Source organism: Hetaerina americana, unplaced genomic scaffold (assembly GCF_022747635.1).
Source record: "Hetaerina americana unplaced genomic scaffold, ioHetAmer1.1.p SCAF_4, whole genome shotgun sequence".
In the NCBI taxonomy this organism is placed as follows: domain Eukaryota; kingdom Metazoa; phylum Arthropoda; class Insecta; order Odonata; family Calopterygidae; genus Hetaerina; species Hetaerina americana.
In genome coordinates this window covers 18438738-18460630 of record NW_027286985.1, presented here as the reverse complement: position 1 = coordinate 18460630, position 21893 = coordinate 18438738, and the positions used below count along the sequence as shown (strand labels likewise).

The window sequence follows — 21893 nt, the reverse complement described above, 5'->3', positions numbered from 1 at the left end:
ACATATTTTATACCGTCCCTTGGCAACATAGAAATAGCTGTCAAGATGAAGGCATTGTATGACAAAAGAGAATCGATCCGTCTCCACCACGCAGTAGAGTAACCAGCAGCTTCGTGGAAACTCAAACTGGAGAGTACTCAATATGGTACGATTATTCATTTAAAATGGTTTATTAGCTTTATATTGCAATTGCGTGTTTGATTCATTTCTTTTTAATATTTTACAGCGCTATCGCAAAACGTTAAGCTTTGTTGTCTTTCCACAGAAACCAATTATACTACATGGGCATGAACGCCCAATAACCCAAATCAAGTATAATCGAGAAGGTGATCTTTTGTTTTCATCCGCAAAAGATCCTAAGCCAAATGTGTGGTATTCTGTAAATGGGGAACGTCTTGGGACTTTGGAAGGTCATTCTGGTGCTGTTTGGACAATAGACGTAAATTGGCAAACAACACGAGTGATGACAGGGGCAGCGGACACCACTTTGAGAATTTGGGATTGCGAGACAGGTTAGGATTGTGTAATGTTTTGATAACTTTGTCAATTAAATGGGCAAATTATTATGTGGTCCATTTTTTTAATTGCTGCTATTTCAGCATGCACAATCTTTGTGTAAAGTCGCCGTTAATTTTATGTATTTAAAATAAAATTGAAAACAACCTACTCTAATACCTCTCATTTTATGTACAAATACGCTCATTCAATCTCGAGCGGTTTACGCGAAGCAAGTCGTTTCTACTAAGGGTCTGAAATCTGTCAGAATACCCGATACTTGCGTCTTAGATCTTTACCTAACGGAAAGTGGTACTTAAAGTTAATCTATCTGGGATAGATACTTAATTCCAAATATTTTCTTTAAATTGTGTATTTCGACCTGTGCCATTATTCACTTATGAATTTGAAGCCAGCCAGATAGTGTGTTGTTGTAGCCTCTTGGACTAGAATATCCAATTGTTATAAACTTCATTGATCGTAAAAGCTTAATAATTGACTTGTTTACGGAAATCCCAGCAAACTAATAAATTTTGTCTTACGATTCCTAGTCTTTTGTTGTCATCCAAATTTCGAAGAGTAGAATTGTAATATAGTATAATAATCGTGTGTGCATATACATACACACACGGTTATATATATGTATATGTTTGTATTTGTTTAACGATATGATTGTTTTAATGCAGGTGTTACAATTGGAATAGTACCTGCAAGTTCGTCTGTGCGTACGTGCGGGTTTAGCTACAGTGCTAACATGGCAGTGTATTCTACTGATACCCAACTGAAGCAGCAATGTGAAATTGCCGTCATTGATGTTCGCAATGCCGATGAATCAATTGGTGAGAATTATGGGTGTACAAAGTAAATAATGTTTCGTAAATGTGTGATAGGCAGTCGTAATTAGTAAAGTTAATTGCCTTTCAGTGGAAGCAAATCCCATTCTTAGAATACCAATCCCAACATCAAAGGTAACATCAATTCTGTGGGGAGCGCTTGATGAGACCCTTATTTCTGGACATGAAGATGGTGAAATATGCTTGTGGGATATTCGGGTATGTTACTTCCTTTGATACCCACATTTAGGTCATGTTATATTACTTAGAGCATGGTATTAATTTTGTTTCTCTTTCCTAGAATGGAAAAAAAATTACTTCCGTCAGCGATCATACTGGAGCTATCAATGACATGCAATTCAATAAAGAAGGGACAATGTTCGTTACAGCATCTAAAGATAATACAGCTAAATTGTTTGACTCAGAAAGTTTGATGTGTTTGAAGGTGTACAAAACAGAACGACCGGTCAATAGTGCTGCAATTTCTCCTATCCTTGATCATGTAAGTATATGGTTTAATTTTTTCATTGCCACTTCTAATGTTGGTCTAAAGAAATATGTGAATGTATGTTCCAATTGCAACTAGGCACATTGTAAAATTTTACTGATTAAATTGTTACATAAATTTTTTATAATAATTGGAGGTTCATCCATGAAATGGAGTCATGGTGCCAACATATAGGTAGTGTTTCAGTGGCGCTATATTAATGGGTAGCTGTTGGCAGTGTGTGTGGGCAGTGGAAGTTTTTGAGTTGTTGTTATGGTTTGGAAAATATATAGCTGTACTGTCTGCCCCTTCAGCCACATTCTTCTGCCAATGCATTCTCAAAATGTGCAAGACTTCTCTCTTATAAATGTGCAAGATGTCTCGGAAGCAGGTAGTAAAAAATGTATTGTGTTCATCTGAGTGTAAGGGAGTGGAAAGAACTCGGAAGTGAGTTTGTCTTCACGTAATCATTGGGTTAAGATGATTGCTAATTTATGAGTTACTTTTAAACTGTTTCATGCTCATACACGGTGCATCAACATAACTTCCTTTTTTGATAGTAATTTGCATTTGAAAAAAAGGAAGTTAAGTTGCTGCACCCTGTTTAATCTTGAGAACAGTAGAATGCAATGCCACGGTGTGAATGAATGAAGGACCTTTTAAGCAATGACGTACTAATTATGTCAGGACTTAGCTTTGGTAATTAGGTAATATTACAATAATTGGAAATCATTTACTTGAATATTTCCTTATTTTGTAGGTGGTACTTGGGGGTGGTCAAGATGCCATGGATGTGACCACAACATCAACTCGAGTTGGAAAATTTGATGCCAAATTCTTCCATTTAGTATTTGAAGAAGAGTTTGGTCGTATCAAAGGACACTTTGGTCCAATTAACAGCCTTGCGTTCCACCCCGATGGAAAGAGCTACAGTTCTGGAGGAGAAGATGGTTATGTACGTGTGCATACTTTAGACCCATCATACTATGACTTTTGTTTTGATTATTGAATAAATATTTTTGATTATTTTAAAGATTACTGGTAATAAACGTTGCCATTGTAATGCTTGTATCTTTCAAATGTGTTTTTTACTGAATTGTCTTAAAAAATGAAACCCGAGGTAATTATGTATATAATCAAGAAATCCATGCCGCATAGGAATTTTATGCTATAAATTGATCAATATCAATCTAGAACAGTGTAAAATTTGATAAAAACAACTGAAAACATGTTTCTGAGACTACAAAGATGTAAACATTAAAAATAAGTCTTATGTACAAAGAACACTTATTTTTAAAAATTTATATTGTTGCAGGCTAGTCGCTTTTTTTACTCCCAAATTGTTCCTATCATTCTTTTGTGCTTTGTGTTCGAAGTTTTTCAACTTCATAAACATTCCACATTTTGAAGTCTTCTCTGTAGCATAAGCTAAGTTTTTGACAACTTAATTACTGACTACTCCTCACCTTCTGTCCAATTTCATCCTGGGGATTCCTGTAAGGGATCCATACTCCTTACGAGTACATTCCTGGTTGCTGGGTAGAACCCTTCCATCTGATTGCAAACAGGAACAGTTATATTCCCTTACAGTCCAGTGTGTGGTTAGCCAATCAAAACTTCCACAATGGGCTCAGGTAGAAAATGGGAGACATGTTTTTGAAGATGTTTATGTCATTGCTAGATGGAAAGTTCGAGGCATCATATTTTCTAGTACTTCAGTAACATCTATGATAGTGAGACTGTCAATGTGCATCCTTAAGTTCAATGGTGCCTCAGAACATAAATTGATCCATTTCAGAGGACTGTTGAGTTTTGCATTGAATTTCCCATGAAGTAAATGAGGATCAATTTTAGACCTAAAGGTTACTTGGTCATCCCTATGTACGAGGGTCATCCGGAAAGTAGTACCCGTTCGTGAAATAAAGACACAAAAGTAAATATTAACAAACATAAAAAATTTTATTTGAAAGAGGATACTTTAAACTACTTCTCAACATAATCTCCAAGCAAATGAAGGCATTTGTCATAACGTGTGACAAGTTTCTGTATTCCTGCTGCATAGTCCTTCGCCGCCAGCTCATTGAGATACGCGAGGGACCCATCTTGCACAAATTTTTGCATAATGCAGATGGTGTTTAACAATTTCATGAACAATTGTTCGAGAAACATTGGGAAAATGCTCACAGATGTCATCAATTGTGACGCGCCGATCGTTCCTCACGAATTCGTCAACTGAGCTCACCAGTTGGTCTGTAATGACAGACGGTCTCCCCGAACGCTCATCGTCGTGTGTGTTCCCCCTCCCCATGTTGAAGTTGCGACACCACCGCCGAACAGACGACTCGTTCATTACATTGTCTCCATACACCTCCTTTAATTGGCGATGAATATCACATGGGCGAACGTTTCTTGCATTGAGGAATTTAATCACTGCCCTCACTTCACAACTGGCGGCGTTCTCAATTTTTTTAAACATTGTAAACAATCACAGAAACAACACAGGCAATGCTAGCGTCACGCAACTTGGCTCAGAGAAGGCAGACAAGCCACTGAAGCTATCTGACCTCGTCCAGCGGCTACTCGCGTCGTCAGCACTTCATGCGGCACGAACGGGTACTACTTTCCGGATGACCCTCATATATGTAATATATGTTGAAAACCGATTAAGGAATGAAATAAATGACAATTCAACTGAACTTGACTGACACTGGGGTGATCTAATAGTATATTGAAGAAATGGAGAAATTATTGATTTGAAGAGGGGCCAACTTCCATAAAGGTAAGGACTGCCTTTCTGGGCTTGATTGATTCTCCTATCCATTTAGTCCCTCTTACTATGCCTAGCTTCGACATCACCTTGAACATGAAAAATGTGTAGAGAAGTATGTTTCCTCACTCCTTCACACTCAGCTGCATTCCATGATCCCAACATATTTATCTTTGTTGCTAATTTACATATCCTTTATCTTTTCGTTGGAGACGTTATCCCTTTCTCATCTGCAGTCCACTTCTTTCTCTCCCTGTGACATGGCAGACTTGTACTCCTCATCTTGGGCTATCACCCCATTCTTGACATCCTCCTTCATAACTTCCCAAACATATTGACTTTGCCTGGCAAATAATATCCTCCACAAAGTATTAATATCTTCTGCCCCAACTCTTGTTAAGATCCCATTCTGCAGTGCCATTTGGTCACAAATTCCTCTTAGAAAATGGTCTAGAATTGATAGAAATGCTTAGTCAATGAGCTCAAGACTGGTGAGAGTACTGAAATGGTTGCATAAAATTCCCCAATTGTCAAAAGAGTATCAATCATGTTAAAGTTAATGAAAGAGTGCCTTCATATAGCTAGATATCATCTGATTAGTAAACTGGGTAAATTTTATATCAGTGGATATTAAATTGTTATGTCCATGGGTTGGATGAGAGATTGTATTCTGAATCAAGCTCCTAAACAGCTCTCAGGTGAAGGTTTGAGCTGTGTTTCTTAGGTTCATTGGTATGCACAGTAATTCAGTTTGAATGGTGTGATATTTGCGATTATCAGGATGGTATTTGGCCATATGCAGGTGCTAGGCCTATCCTAAGACAAAGACCTAGAAATCTGTATGAGGGAGCACTAAATGTGCCTTTATAAATCAATCAATCTGATAACCATTTTGATAGATACAGTAGTTACCCATTCGTTTTGAACAGAAAACTGTGTAACCAACATATAATATCATTTAGGGTGGTCGCAAAAGTTGTATCAATGTTGTTTTAAGAGAATAATTTAACCATACAATACCCAGCAATCATGGTCAAGAGCAATAAATCATTAGGTCTGTTTACACTTATCAGGAACACAAGAAAAAAACAAACAAACTTTGTGAAGATTTACTTAGGATATAAATTACTATTTTAGTTCACCTTGATAAGACATGTTGAGGAGGTAGTAGGGCATAATAAGCAAGTGTGAGGATACAAAGGGTGCACTGTACAGAAAGGTGTCTCAGCAATATGGGATATTTACGTGCACTATTAGAGATATAACAGAAAAATTATGATTCAACCCAGAAAAGATTCAAGAGAGAATGCACCAAGGAGCTATAAGGTAAGGAAAAGCTAGTTAAGCCACACAAAGATAATATGATGTCACTGAGGGTAGCTTAGGTTCAGGCACACCTGGTTGTGAGGTGAGCAAAGATTTTAAAAGAAATTAAATTAGTCATCCAAAGTCATATTCAAAGCTGTAGAGATGGATAGCATTGCCACAGAACTGCTAAAAGGTTTAGGAATAGAAAGAAGAAAGAGTTCTATGATCCCATTGATAGCATTTTTAAGTGATAAATTAACCAGGAAGACTTGGTATGTGGTGTTGATCCCCATTCCAAAAAAGAGAAAAGTAGTCATGCAAGGATTATTGGACCGTGTCTAATTTTGTGTTTCCAAGGTAGTACTTTGGATCATCAATAAAAGATTTGAGAGGAGGGCACATGATTACTTACGGGATGATCAGCTTTGGTTCAGAAAGGGGACATGTGTCATAGGAATAATGAAGTGATCAATAGAAAGAAATATGGAATACAGCAGGATGTAATTGCTTTCTTTGTGGATTTTGAGAAGGCATTCAATAGAGTGAATTGGGTTAAATTAATGTCCGGTAGAAGGTGGGTTGACGGAAAGAATAAATGGCTTACCTGAAAATGTCTCAGACTGTGAAGAGGTGGAGTGTGGCAGATTGGAAGTCAGAATTAGCTGTTTTATGCAGGGTTTAGGACAGGGCTGTAAATTATCAGCCATACTTTTCAACATTTAGACAAAGAGAATTGTAATAGTACCATGGAGTAAGATGGAAGTGGGACTGAAAAATCATGGAGGATTCATCAAATCAGCTACATTGGAAAATGAGTATGCTCAGCCAAATGGTGTCAATCACTGCTGAGCACTCTACAAAGTCAGTGTGATTAGTAAGAGATGAGAACCAATGTGAATAAAACAAACATAATTAGGCTCTTGGGATGTTAGTAAATTCAACTGAACATTCAAATTGAGGGCCCTAAGCTACAACAGGTATAATATAACACCTATCTATGAAGTGATTCAAGCACAGATATTTGTGGTGGAGACATAAGATTGCATTGGGCAAAGAAGCTTTTACAATGAGGAAGTTGGTGGCTGGGATGTTAAGTAAGGATGTACAGAATATATCACTAAAAACTGTAAACTATGGTTATGCATGGCTTAGAAACATGGTTTTAGATGCAAGCATGGATTAGAATGGAAAGGAATACAAACAAGGAGGAATTAGACATGGTGTGGGAGAAGAGGGTAGTTCAGAGAAGTTCTAAGGAGGTAGAAAAAATGGATCCAGAGTATTTTGATTGACAATAGAATGTTGAAGTTTGTGATAGAGGCAAGACTGTTAGGTGGGTGTGGAAAACAAATAGCATGCTATTAATTACAGATTCAGGTGTGATGCAGTGTAAATGTTCCATAATAACAAAGACGAAGACTTTTACAATTTTCCACACAATAAAAATTTATTTCTGACTAGTTTCGATGTACTGCATAATTTTCAAGTGAAGCTCTCACTGCATAGAGTCCAATGTATACATTAAATGCAGGAGGTGGGGAAATCAGGGGTGTCTCCACATGCTTGGAGGATGCAAGTGGGAAAAACCAAAGCTCGTGAGGATGGGATAAAAAAAAGGTAAAATTGGGGGGTGGATAATTAGGGTTTGTGGAGGAAGATGGAAAGACAAAGGAGTATGAAGAGTCCAGTTGGTTGCAATGAGACGGTCTTTTCCTCTTATCATAAATTCCTATGGCATCAATTGTCCAGTCTCCCCACGGTGTGCGGGGAAGGAGGATGGTATCAGCTCGGGTCCGTTGGCCGAACAGTCTCTTTCAATGGGAATCACCCACGTGCTGAAAGTCAATTCACTCTGTGGTAGTAGTGAGTGGGAGTTTGGTGTCCTCCTGCGCCTGATCGGGACTAAGCCACTGTGTAAACAGCTGGTCTTAAGCAAGGGTCTATCTATGAGGGGGGGGGGGGGAAGAATGGTCCAATCTCAATTGGGGTAAAGTCCCTTGTTCAATTGTTGGTCTTTGAGATGACGCTTTTGTGAGGGATGGGGTGAGGCAGGAAGATGGACGGGAAGGATATAGGTTTCTTGTGGCGAAAGGTGAGAGATGGACTGATTGAATGTTATCACAAGTAATCGGGAGTGAGGCCGAAAGATATTGTCAGTCAACAACTAGTCGTTATGGATCCTGTGATGAAATATTTCTAATTGTTTTAGGGCATCTGGTTTCTTCCCTTTCTCCTATTGGCGAGTATATTTTGGGCTGAAGTTGTATTTGTGATCAGTTTCAATTATGTACTTTGGAACCATTTAAGATTTATCTCCTTTCTGTGGACACTTTGGTGCTAATTTGGAAGCCTCTGTCTGTATGGCCTATGTATTTAGTAGGTCAGAAGTCACGCGTCAGTTCATAGTCATTTTTCTGAATTCTGTCCACTTTATTTTTTGGATTACTCAATAATTGGGAGAGGCTTATAGGGATGTAAAAGGAAACTTTGTATTTATCTTTGGGGAATCTATTGGCCATTTAATTTGACAGATAGCCAATTTAGGCTATCCTGCACCATTGTGAGTGAAAATGATGCAGTATATCAAAACTAGTTTGAAATAAATCTTTATTAAGTGGAAAATTGTAATAGCCTTCATCTTTGTATTGATAACCATGCTGTTTTGATTGACAAAGTGCTGTAGATTGTGATTGAGGCAAGAATGTTAGGCAGGTGTGGAATGATGGACAGAATGAAAGAAGTGAGTCAATTTTGTGGTTTCAGCCATGATCAATTTGGAGCATGTAATAATTCACCATTTCACTTTTAACTAAATATAGTTCAACCTAGGTTTCGATGCTCCTTCATCATCTTCATACAGTTGTGGAGAAAGAGGATTTATAGTGACTAGAAAGAATTTTTCCTCGTCCCCAAATAATTTCAAACATGGTGAAATAGCATTTTAAATATTTATTGCTGAGAAGCTGATATGGAGTCTTTATGAATGATCTCAAAATTACGGGAAGAGATAGTCTTGACATTTTTTATAAGACTGTCCCTGTCCAGGATAACCATGCCATTTCCTTCATTAGCTTTTGTGATAATCTGCTGTTTCTCTGATATGTCCATGATGAGCATTTTCAAAGTATTCACTTCCAAGGTCAGGCAAATGGCATAATTTGAGGTTTTCTTTAAACATGCTGATATGATGTTGGTCATAAATTGTCCAGTGAACTGCCCAGCAGTTCACTGGACATGACAACTCCACAGTATACAGCCAGGTTCTTATTAGTATTTGATGAATGGAGCATATTTCAAGCCCTTGTTTGGAAGGTGAGAAGTTTCATTTGAACAAGTTAACCACTCTTGGAGTGAACTTATGGTCACTAGCTTGTCAGAGCAACTTTGATTGTAGAGCACGATGGTTATGATTTCCGGAGAGATGTTAAAGTTTTCCATTAATCACGTTCAGATTTTGGTCTGATTTCATTCATCCAATGCACAATTTTCAGCTGGATGTAGTTAAAAAATTAAACTCCTATGTATTAAGAATAAATGTTGGCACAAGACATCTCGCTTTTGATACCACATTCACAATTCCTTCTGGACCCATGCCTTTTTCCCTACAGCAACTGCATGTTGAGCTGCAGGCATGGAACAATAAGTGTTGATGGAGACAAAATTCAAAAACACAAACGGCATAATTTTTAATTTGAAGCCCTTGCAATTGAACATGATGCTGATGGAGGCCATATGGCATTTAATTCTTAATTTTAAATATAACTTAGCTTGCAATGTCACCTAAGCATAGAGATTCAATTTTGTTGATTCAGGTACAATGTTGTGGAAGACAAGCTAGATCGATTCATGACAAATAATAATGCACTATTCCCCTGCTAATAAAGTATAATTTGATTTTAGTTCATCATCTCCATGTCAAAATGTATTTATTAACAGTGGAATAATACATTATTATATACTATGCATTGATCGAGATGGGAAGTATGTGAATGAAGGTTTATTGCAATGTTGGGTGTTGCATAAGGTGAGGCTTAAAAATGTGGTGGTGGTAAGTTTTTTATCATCCAACACTTACATTAACAGAAGCTGGGTGAATGAAATAATCAATTGGAGGAAGTATGGAAAAAAGATAAATCAATGGTAATTCTTAATGAAGAGTTAGGATACTATGCTAAACAAAAAGATTAAAATTAAGGCAAGCGTAAAAGTTTGCATATTTGCGTATTTCTTCAGTGAAAATGAGTTCTTTAATGATAACATTTGGAAAATAATTTACTCCTTGTAAACAAAGGATAATAATAATAATGTGTAGAGAAATTATTTTTATAAGCCATGTCTTTGAGAAAAGAAAGTGGGCATTGATTGCAGGGTTTTGAAACAGGCTTTTTGAAAGATTGAACAAGGGTTGAAAATATTTAGAGTTGGAAGAAGGATATGTTTTAAGAAAATAGTTTTCAGGGAATGCCCTAAATCACCTTCTAAAATATAGCACATTGTTTCCAGGGTAACTTTGTGGTATGGCTTAATGATTTAAAAGAACACAACAGTTATTTCCATATCAAAATCTTAATAACATGTACAAAGATGGGGGTTTTCAAATCCATCAGAATAATTTTCTGTGACTCCCATGAAGATGTTGCGCAGCAATTACACCTGGGTCAAGTAATATAGATTTCCATGAGGAATGAACAAAGTTTTTGAGTTATTTTAAATCACCTAATAAAAGGTGGATTACAGATAAGGACTTAAGGAACCATGCTCTTTCGTGCAATTTATTTCAATTAAATTTTTCCAATAGCAGTGACTTTACAAATTTCCTGGCTGCCCATTATTCAGATGTTTTTGGATCATATGTTTACATGGTAAAGAGACTCCAGAATTGTTTTACTAGTTTAAACAACGACTACAACAACATTTACACTTTTGGGGATTCCAAGTTCATCAGAAACCATGCGAACACTTAATCTGTGAACCCAATCCAACAAAGCCTTCAATGTTGTAAGATTTTTGTCCCTTTTTGAGGTCGAAGGGCATCTTCAAAATCTTTTCTACCCTCCTGAAACAACTTGTGTCCCACAAAAACACCCGATATACCCATGGCATTATCACCATAAGCTGCCTTGAGCATGTCATCATCCGTTTATTGGGGAAAAAATAAGTCCTACTACTTGTGGGACAGATCTAGTATGCCTTTAAGGAATTAATGCTTACTTGGCATCATTCCACCACAAATTTATTAGCAAGAATATTTCCCCCTTCACGGCACCGAGTATTTGAAACAATGACATGGCCTTATATACAAACTTTGAGTATAAATTACAAGGCATCCTAGTTAATGGAGTTGGGGACTTGTGAGAGTGTAAGGGAAGAGGTGAAACAATTCAATCGGTGTTTTGGGGTTATTAGAAACAGTGAGGGGCATCCATTTTGTGATGTTAAAACTTCTGTCATATGGTGGAGAATTTTATCATTTTAAACTATTCACTTTGATGCCTTGGTGTAAAGAGTTATTTTCAAAATAAAAAGGAGTTCTGCAAAAATCACCACAACCCTTGATCAGGTACTTGCTTGGAAAAATGATATTTCTAATGCTTGGGTGTAAGATGTTAAAAGAAAGAAGTAAATAGCACTATTTTCACTGAAGACATTCAGAGGAAGGGGTGGTCCCAAGGCTCCCCAAGAACTTACTATACCAATCCATCCACCACTCACATATGAACTGCACTCTAATAAAATTTTCTACATGGAGACATTGATTCCAGCTGTCTCCTTGGCACGATTCTATTTCACATCCCAGCGAAGAACATCATACAAACTTGATAAATAAAAGTCTCTGGCATCACTTGGTGGAAATTCTTCATAATGAACTTAAAATTAAACCACTTGACTTTTTCACAGAGATATTTCTACGTGGAAAAGCCAAGTGGTTTAATTTTAAGTTCAATCAGACCAACTTGTTTCAATAAGTGCATTCGTAAAAGAATTTAACTTTTAAGTAACCATTCATAAAAATGGGCCACAAAAAATTTGAATTCCATTTGCAGTCATATAGAACTGTTTATTGTACATTCAAAGGATTTGAAGTAAAACTAAATCTTTACTTTAAGCAATTTTAAAGAAAGTTTTTAATTTTCAAATTAATTTCTTCTTAAGAATGAAATAGTGAAATTTGAAAGGAATATGATTACCACTTCGAAACCATTTTCATGGCAAGGAGATGAACTGGAAATACCATTCCCACAACATTCAATCCAGTACAATGCGTACGTACAGTGACATTGGGAGGGAAACGATTGACTAACAGGTCTGCTCGAGCGGAAAGCAGCCATAATTCCTTGTAATATACCAAGACCCATAACTTTTCTGATGATTAGAGCTACAGCGAATTCTACGGCCTGGGCCCTTCAGAAAGCTTGAGGGTTATTATAGACCAATATATCGAGCCTGTGTTAGATATATTGGGCTTAAATAAGTCAATTCCAAGCAAAAGCCACACATATCATGTTAAACAATAACTTTTATACGAACCTATTAACCTTGGTGAAAGAGCAAATTAACCAATATTAATTAAGGGCAATAACAATTATAAGTTGTACCAGGGATCATTATTGCCATAAACTAGGTCGACGGTTATTAGGTACACTACTAATAACTATTACTGCAGTGTTGCGATACGGAAACTTGATTCAATTCGTTGAAAATAAAACAATCTTTTCTGTTACTCTACCGGGCAGTATATTCAGCAGGCCATTCGTCTGGTGGGGTTGCAAGTTTCAATGGACGTGACGTCAACGTCACGGAATTAAATGCGTAAACAATTCATAACTATTATATTCTACAGTTCAAGTATTACAATAAATGGGTACGTTCCAAGTGATCGTTTGGAATACGTTATCTAACGCAATCATCATTTGCCGTTTCTTGTGCTGAGCAAAAGAGAGATAAAAAGTTTGCGATTAAGCATCATTGAGGCAAAAACGAAACAAATGTTCACATTCGGCATCAATAACTTTCATCTCAATCCACATCAAGAAATCATGAGGTCATTAACAATTTTAACGAGTCGACCTTAGTTGATTTCAAAGTAATGCAAAATAATATCTAATGAGGCAAATAGATTTCATTTAACTAAATGCAAAAACAGAAAGTCCACAATAAATCCAACCATTAGTTTAATTCTTTAAGAACTATCTAGGGCCGAGGCCCGCTCGAAAACAAAAATGGTAATAATACAAAAACATTCATTTAAAATAAAGAATCACACGACACTCTCTGACCACAGAACAGAATTAATTGACTTAGTCATGCCTTAGACAATTAAAGTCTAAGATAATTCAGGACTTTAATACTGGGAAATGATTCACCAACTCCGACAATCCCTTTCCCGAAAAAACATAATAAACTATAACGTTGCTGCGCTGGTTAACTGCGGACACCGCCATCTGTTCATGTACGGGTGTTTACGACACTTGCCGAAAGTGCACGATGGGACATTACTGTAACTGCTGTTGTGTTCGCCATGATGTTGTTGTGAGATTTGTATTATAATTTTCTTCCCGATGTTGGACTTAGGATTATATCAATGTAGAAGTTACGCTTACAACAACAGGGGGAACCAGGGAAGCTTTTCGTGGATACCAAAGAAAGCTTCAAACGTATTTGAAGCTTTCGAGGCCGTATTCATGGAACTATGAACCTGGACTCGTTGTCTTTTACCTTGTCACAAATAAGTTATTTGGTTGTAAATTTAAATAAGAAAAATCATAAATCAAGTGCTCAGGAAATATCACGTGTAAGTATTACTAAATAATATTCTCCTTTGAAGGTATTTTCCCCAGAAAACGGTAGATGTTCCAGCCTGCAAAGCGTAAATGCGCTGTTGTCATTCAGACTCAAAATCTATAGTTATAATGTCTCATTCCAGTTTTTGTGGAAATTTGTGTGTTTTCAACGTCTATTTATAATGTTTTTGGGTAAATAGTGTGAAGATGCATTTAAATGTAGTACTTACTTCAATAAAAGGTGTAATTTGGTGAAATTGAAGAATCTTTTCACTTCCGAAAACGTCATTACACAGTTTAGGGTGCTCTATTTTAGAAATATGTGTGTGGAATCTCTGAAATTGATATCTCATGTGATGAAACATTCAAATGTAATACTAATTTGATCAGGAAGTGTATTGATGGAAAAATTGTACAATATTTGCACTTTCGAAAACCTCGTAATACAAAATGTGACGCTTTATTTGGTAATTTTTGCATTAAAAGTATCGCTTGGGGTGATGTTTTTAGTTTTGTATTTGAAATTTGTGTTCTGAGTAATGATTGAAAAAATGTATTCTCTTGAGGATATTTTTTTAAACAATTTGAAACATGAAATGAATTTTGTATGCATACATAGTTTGATATTATCAATTTTCTCCATCAGCTGGTGGCATTACACGGCCTAGAAGCAGATCGACACTTGCTGCGCTGTCTCTTCTCACACGTCGATTTCAGTGCTGAGGGAGGCAAATCCAGCGGCAAGGATTTTCACCAGACTCAATTGCTCATTCAAGAGTGCTCCAATTTAATTGCAAAGCCTAGCTTCTTATCAAACCTTTGCTACGCTATTGATAACCCTCTTCACCATCAGAAGGTCTGTCATAACTTCGCCATATCTTCGGAAATATTTATTTAGTTCTTTTTCTGATGTTATTTAACTACTGTTATTGTTCTTTTAGACTCTGAAACCATCTGCACAACTTTTACCGCAAATTAGTAAGGTATTAAAGCTCACGCCCATTCAAGAAGTGGTATTTGGCTTTGCTTTATTGCATTCCTTAAATCCAGAAACCCAGAGTAACGCTGCTCAGTTTGTGAAGCAAAAGCTGCCTGATCTCATACGCTCGTACATTGACGGTAATTATAAAATAACAATGTGAATCTAGAATATAATGCTAAGTATGGTAAACACTAACTATATGACACTTCTAGGGAGGAGTAGTAGTCTCCAGGAAGGTGGTTTACACGACGCTGCACCAGAAGTTTTGCATCTCATTCTCAGCAATCTCTTGCACGGACCCAAAGACCAATTTGGTAACTTAATCTGCTAATTGCAATAGTTCATGAGTAGTAATTATGATTAAGGTTAAGTATATCTTGAATGGTCTTTTGCTTTTAGGTGTTTGGCCAGAAACTAAAGAGGCATTCCTGAAGAACCTGTGTAGAGATTTCCACCGAGAGTTGGTGCCAGTTGTGCTTGCGCCTCTGTTATATCCCAACACTCCAGATTTTCCTATGGAAAAGGTTGGGCAGGAGCATTCAGCGATGGCAAATTCCTTGGTGAGTCATCTCTTGGGATTTTTTTTGTTGATGTCGACAGTAGTTTTTATTACACTACCATCTGATGGTATGACTTGATTGGCATATAATATTTTTTTAAATTATTTTGTCTGTAAAGAATATCATGTAGCACAGCAGGTCATGCATGTGCATACTCGGGACTTATTAATGATTCCAGTTTGAGGGTGGCAGCTCTGTATTATTTAGTTTCTACAATTAAGTTATCATCGGTAGATATTTTTCTTATCATGAGAATGTGGACAAAAATTAGTGTATAATGTCCAATATCATGAAGTTTGGTATAATTTTTAATATGGTGTATATGATGGACATTTGGGCATAGATGGAAGTTGTGCCCAAATGCCAAAGATCATGCCTAACTTGAGTGAGCTATCAGTTTGTATATTTATACTCAGGTTAGTTCTTATTAACGATGCGACCTCCATGTTGATTTATGGTAGAGGTCGACTTTGAATTTTCAATATGATGTTGATTCGTGAACAATGGTTCATTCACTAGGTAAAAATTACAATGAGCATTTAAAATATAGATATGCAGCCGAGAAAAAATGATCAATGTGAATGTTTATACAGTATTATTCACAAGAATTTTTCTATCTCTTAATTGAAGCACCTAAAATAGTGTATTTGTGAGAATTATGTTTAAGCTGCAAGTATGTGTACTCCACTTATTGCTGCATTTCCTATCTATTACAATTAATACCTGTAAGCATTTGCTCCTTAAATGCCCTGATAAATCATAATATGCCTCTAGTGGGGTGTTTATTAGAACCCTGAAGTTAGAGTAGAATGGCAACTCGTTGGAATTCATAGCAACATGGCCATTTAGCATACACTCTTGAGAAGGTCTCACATAAAGATATTTTATGTCATTCTGTAGTAACTCACTTGGAACAATACATCAAGTGTACATGTGTATAGCCCTGAGTCAACCCAATTTTTAGTTCACTTAATTTCATTGCCTATTTTGGGTTAATTTCCAAGTAAATAAGTTCGACCGTGGGCCCTATTCATTTGAACTGAACTGTTTTCTCTCATGAATGAGAGAGTTTTTCATAGATTCAATACTAAGCGTACACAAATGAATCGTGATTTTTATTGTAAATATTGATCAAGTACTGCCTCATTATATGTACAACTGAATACAACTTCATTATAGTATGTAAAACATTATTGCAATCATAATAAACTCAACGAATAAAATGTGGCAAGGAAAGCTAAAACCGTTGCATTATATGTTATTACATTACTATGAGTGTTGAGCTTTATCATATTGCCCAAAATCACAATGAAAAAAGAGCAAAGGAATAATTAATTATTTGGAAGGTTTTTTATTGTATCAATTATCACTGACTTAAAATCTAACTTGATTTATTGCATAATACCTACGAGAGCCTCGGTAGAGATATTCCGACATAAAGATATATTCTTATCTATTCAGAATTTCCAAGTCATGGTCATGAATCACAATATTTTCAGCTGTTTAGTTATTTTATCATCTAAGCTTCTGATAGGGGTATTGAATACTTCATTTTTGCCAGATAAAAAAAAGGTTAATTTATTAAGTTAAGGCAATGATATCAAATAAATTATGGATTATGGTGAGGAATACATTGTTGTTATTATAATTATAAGATTTGTATAAGAATAGTTATTATAATTATTAGATTTATTTTTGTGGGTAGATTTAATACAGGTATGTTTGTCTGTTGGAAACTTTTGGGTGGCCCAGTTATCCTAAGCCGCATGGACCTTTATTCATGTTTGTCTTGGGCTGATACACCGTAAGAATATGTATGTCTATTCTTTGGGATGAGGAAGCAATTTAAGACTCCGTCTTATCAGTGAGTGGCTGTTGACTATATAAGCTGGCTGACATGTGCCTGCTAAATGTTTTGAGTGGTAGCTTTGTAGCTGTAATGTAAAATGCCAATTAGGGCGCTTGTAATAGCCATTAATACAAAGATAAATGAAAGAATGTTTCATAGTTGGCCATTAGTTCACTAGCCAGTGTATAATAGAAGGGAAATGTTTTTAGTGAAAGTAAAATCATAAGGTATTTACAATAAAAGGTGAAAATATTTGCTGTTATTCTGAATGATCTCGTAATTTCAGCTAATCTTATGAATTTTGTATGATATTGACTCTAGCATACTTCTGTATTATTGAATCTCCAGGCAATATAAGATTTAATCAATGTTAAACATGCAAAGTCATAAAAAAGCTTAATGTTAATCGTGTTGTTTGCTTGCCTGTTGAAACATCAAAGTTACCTGTTGAAATATCAAGGTGACCACTTATTTCGGAAACAGAGAGGGGAAAGAAATTTATATTTTTATGCAACAGTTTAAATATACATGTATAATTTTCCTCTTTATATCTTCAAAATTTTGGAAAGAAATGGGCAAAAGAGCAGGTTTTTTTTTTAAAAAGTTGGGGATTGTACATTTGAATCAGAAATATGGCAATTGGGAATTCCTAGTCTGGTAGATGTTATTCCAAGTTGTTAGTTGTGTTGAGCATTAGCCATTTTGTTTGCAGAACCAGGGGAAAATCTCTATTATAGTTGAACCTACTCTACTAATATGAGTGGCATATGAAGCGAAGAGAGAGCTCTTTAAAAAAAACCTATTAAGATTTAAAACACTTCTAGAAGAGCAGGAAATCAATGGGGAAAAGTTAGACGTAGGAATCATGAAGATTAATGGATGCATTGAGCATAATCAATTATGCTGGAGACAGCAATAAATTCTTTTATGTCAGTTCTTGAGAAGATAGAAATTCTGTAAAAAGCACACTTTAATGGCACATTCAGTAAGATTTCTAGTGACCTATAGTAATAAGATAAAGTGATGATAATATTGTGTTCTTATTTTTTTCCATGCTTCAGTTACTTCACCTTTAAATGAGTGGTTGATCTTTCTTGTGTCTTTATTTTTACATGTTGTTTTATGAAAAATATTTCGGGAAATTTATAGTTTGTTTTAAGGACTACTAAGAGTGGAGAAATAGATCGAAGTTATGTCACAGTTTTTTTATGCATTTATTGATCAAAGAATGTTTATGACCATTGTATTATTACTTATTATCCTGCAAAATCCTTGAAATTTACTTGAATATTTAGGCGCATCATAGAGATGTTTGAGGGTTGCATTAATCATGTTACCGTTGGAGTACTCTAGGAATGAATTAGGTTTTCATGTCATGGCATTCGCTGCAATATTCCAATCATGTTTCCCTGTATTTTCTGATGTAGTATGTTTGTTAAGGAGGTTATATTGTAGCCTGCCATGCGTAAAATTGCAATTATGAATATGTCGCAACAATATTGCAGTGGGTACCAACCCTCTTGTCCTTCCATTTTTAGGAGCACCATGAAAAACTCAGGCCCCCACAGATACAACTATGTTTCATTTAAAAATACTCTTACTCTTATGTCCTTCAGAAAATTTAACCCCTTCAATTTCAGATCATTTTTCTAGACTTTGACAGCTATGAAACAAACCATGAGTGATAAAGCATTAATTTTTATGAAGCAGGATTGTAATCAAGGGACAAAACTTTACACAGGGCAAATTGGAGTATTTTCTGTTATTTAAAAAGAAAATGAATGCAAAACTCCTGCACTAGTATCGGAACATAATTTGGAAAGAAATTTATGTATCCAGATGTATGATTCTCATAAAACTAAACAAGACAAATACAGCTGTCAGCCTTACAATGTTGTATGAATATTTTTGGAAATGTACGTGAAATTTGATGTTTAAGAATCTTACAGTTATGCTTTCAAATCTGAAAATATGTGCTTCTACCAAAGTGCTTCCAACAAACTGATAAAATATCAAACGGATATTTCTGTGATGACAAATATCATACATTTTGGTAGCCAAATAAGAGGATTTTGTACCTGTAACAATAAGAAGCTAGAAATTGCTACTATAGGAAATTTATAAGAGTCATTCAAAAAAAATATTCCACTTGAAGACATATTTCATGGCCAAAAATGAAGAGAGAAGAACAGTGAATCTTGTTGAACCAGTAAGCCATATCCAAAGGTACAATTCAATTTACAAGTCCTCTGAATTATCTCATATCAAATATTAAACTATCAAACTCAGGATCTAGACCAGGAGAAAGTGCTGTACCCTTTATTACCTGTGGCTGATCTCTCATCAAATTACAGGTACTTTTAAAATCAGTTGTTGCTCTGAGATATGGGCCCATGGTCTGTTAAATGTTAATGTGGTGAGAAATGGAAGTTGAAACATTGAATGGTAGTGAAAGAAAGCAGAAATTTGATATCTTTCAAATTATTCATTTACATGTCATTACTTTTAATGTAAAACTGGGTAATTGGAAATTTTATTTGTATCACATTTAATACTTATGACACTGTTCTAATATTATATGTTCACCCCCAATTTATTTCATTGTTATTAAAATTCACCGAAAATCAATTTTTTAATTGAGTCATGTTTATTTTCATGGTGTATTAATAAAAACAATGTAATCTTTAATTTTGTGAATATTATAAATAAAATGAAAATATTTATAGCTACTGCTGCTATAGCTTGAGACCTTTGCCCTTCCCTTCCACCCTCTTTATGAAATAGCTCTAACTTAATAAAATAATTGTAATACCGCGTCATCATAGAGGGTATGGGAAATATCAAAATTACTTTCACAATGAAAGGGAATGCTTAATTTTTGCATATAAAATATTTTTTGGCATATTAATTGAATTGTGCAATATTAATAAATTATTTTTTGTATTGAATACTTAGTGGAAAAACTAGTATTGGGCCATTGTGAGACACTTACAAAAAGTAACTCCCAAAATAATCTACTTTACTTCTCCTCAAGGATTTGCATTATATCAGTGCATAAAAATTGAACTCCCATTCTCCTGAAATGGAAATCTCTGGTTGCCTTGTGAAAAATGTAGTCTTTCATCTCAGACTTAGAGATAAAAAAATCTTTTTGATACCTGCTTTTCCTATTATCATATTTTCCCATTGATAACACGTGCGTTATCTGTACAAAAATGTTCAGATGATTGAAAATATGATGAAGCGCTTTATATAATGAAAATTGAAAAAGTCCAAACATAGACCTATTTTTACGTGCATATAAATGTATATACAGATATGTGGCCTCTATACACGTTCAAGATAACTATGAAGCCCTGGGTGCGCAGTATCAATAAAAATTCATGATAGATACAAAGTTCTGGGTGTGCATTGTACATAAGGTGCGTATTATCAATGAGAAAATGCAGTACTCGGTGTATGGTGCTCTTCAGAAATCAGGATATCCTTCAATGTCAGCTGTTATTTATAATTTGTAAATTTTTAGGAGCCTTTTTTTAAATTTAGTAGAAAATATTGACTTAAAAAAGTATCTAAATATGCTCAAATTCTCCAGGGATAATTTATAAGTATTTGTTTTATGGCATATGTGCCAAAACATTTGTCCATGCGCTAGAAAATATTGGTCCTAATGCCTTTGTCTTATAAAGTTTTCACTTAATATCTCTGTAGGATTTTGTTATATAAAATTATAATACATGTCACTTTTTCATAAGTGTTTTCCTAATTACCATAATTATGCTGTTGCAATGTGCGCTATTGTCCTTGTATTCACAGAATATGTGAAAGTCACTTATAAGATCTTTACGCATCTAAAATTGCTTTAAAAAGCCTAACCCTAAATGTACCATAATATAGGAACATGAGGAGTCAATTTGGCTGTTAAATTGTAGACTTAATGAAATCCTAGTGGCAAAAAATTTGCTCTTTGGATCTGTCTAGTAAGAATAATATTTCATTCAAAATTATCTAGTCTATGTGTTTGTGCAAATGTAAAACTGATTGGCCATCCATGTTATGAGTGACTGTGCCATTAGTATGTGACGTAGTAGTTTTAATGACTACCAAGGGTTCACAATAATTACACTCCCCATCATTACTCTTTTTTTTCCTATTTTTGCAAGGTTATCTTATCCAGAATTTTTGATCAATTTTTCAAGGCAAATTTGTTTTGGGCAGCAAATTGTGTATCATTAACAGTTATGTACCTTGTTTGGCACCAATTTGTGTCAAAAAAGGTTATTGGAAGAAACATTTTTATAATCACTGTTTAGCAAGGAAAAGTATTTGCTGTAGTTTTAAAATACCTCCTTGTGAATCATTTTAGCAACTTCTTCTGACAACCCATGTAAATTTCTAACGAAACCTCTGCCATGAGATCAATGGCAGCTAAGGGTTAATCCCATCTCTTTTTTCATGGTCTTTCAATCTGCCTGGTTGACTGCAGGTAACTCTTCATGTGAACTACCTGCTTTATTCCTCATATAACTTTCATGAAATGTTGATCTGTAGACTTCTGAGATGTCTTTATGCTGGATTCATACTTATGGGATTTCTACCATATCCATTTGTTTTTGGTGACAACAGTTTCACTTCTTTGAAGTGATTTACCAAGTGTTTTGGCTGGTATTTATAGGGACACCTCTTTGACTTTGGGCAGTATGATTAGGTGAATGTGGTCCTGAATGATCCTTTTTGGGTGTTTTAACTAGTGGACTCCATAGAGTTTTCCAGACTGAGGTATCATCTTATCAGTTGTAGTTGTGCTAGTTTTTGGCCATTTCCACCCTGG

At 35.4% G+C, this 21893-nt stretch overlaps 2 protein-coding genes across 4 annotated transcripts in view; both read left to right on the top strand.

The window, feature by feature from the left end:
* Nucleotides 1-31: 31 nt before the first annotated feature.
* Nucleotides 32-2878, top strand: eIF3i (eukaryotic translation initiation factor 3 subunit i). The gene is made up of 6 exons (XM_071590925.1): nt 32-145; nt 266-512; nt 1182-1334; nt 1420-1547; nt 1630-1830; nt 2576-2878. The coding sequence occupies exons 1-6, from the start codon at nt 143-145 to the stop codon at nt 2822-2824; spliced, it is 981 nt and encodes a 326-aa protein (XP_071447026.1). The 5' UTR covers nt 32-142; the 3' UTR covers nt 2825-2878.
* A 10514-nt stretch (nt 2879-13392) lies between these two features.
* Nucleotides 13393-21893, top strand: part of Not1 (CCR4-NOT transcription complex subunit 1) — a 79365-nt gene continuing 70864 nt past the window's right edge. For all 3 annotated transcript variants that reach the window (XM_071590395.1, XM_071590393.1, XM_071590396.1), the window contains exons 1-5: nt 13393-13682; nt 14318-14527; nt 14613-14790; nt 14866-14967; nt 15053-15213. In XM_071590395.1, coding sequence (XP_071446496.1) covers nt 13581-13682; nt 14318-14527; nt 14613-14790; nt 14866-14967; nt 15053-15213 — 753 coding nt within the window. In that variant the 5' untranslated portion in view covers nt 13393-13580. The remainder of the gene's footprint in view (nt 13683-14317; nt 14528-14612; nt 14791-14865; nt 14968-15052; nt 15214-21893) is intronic.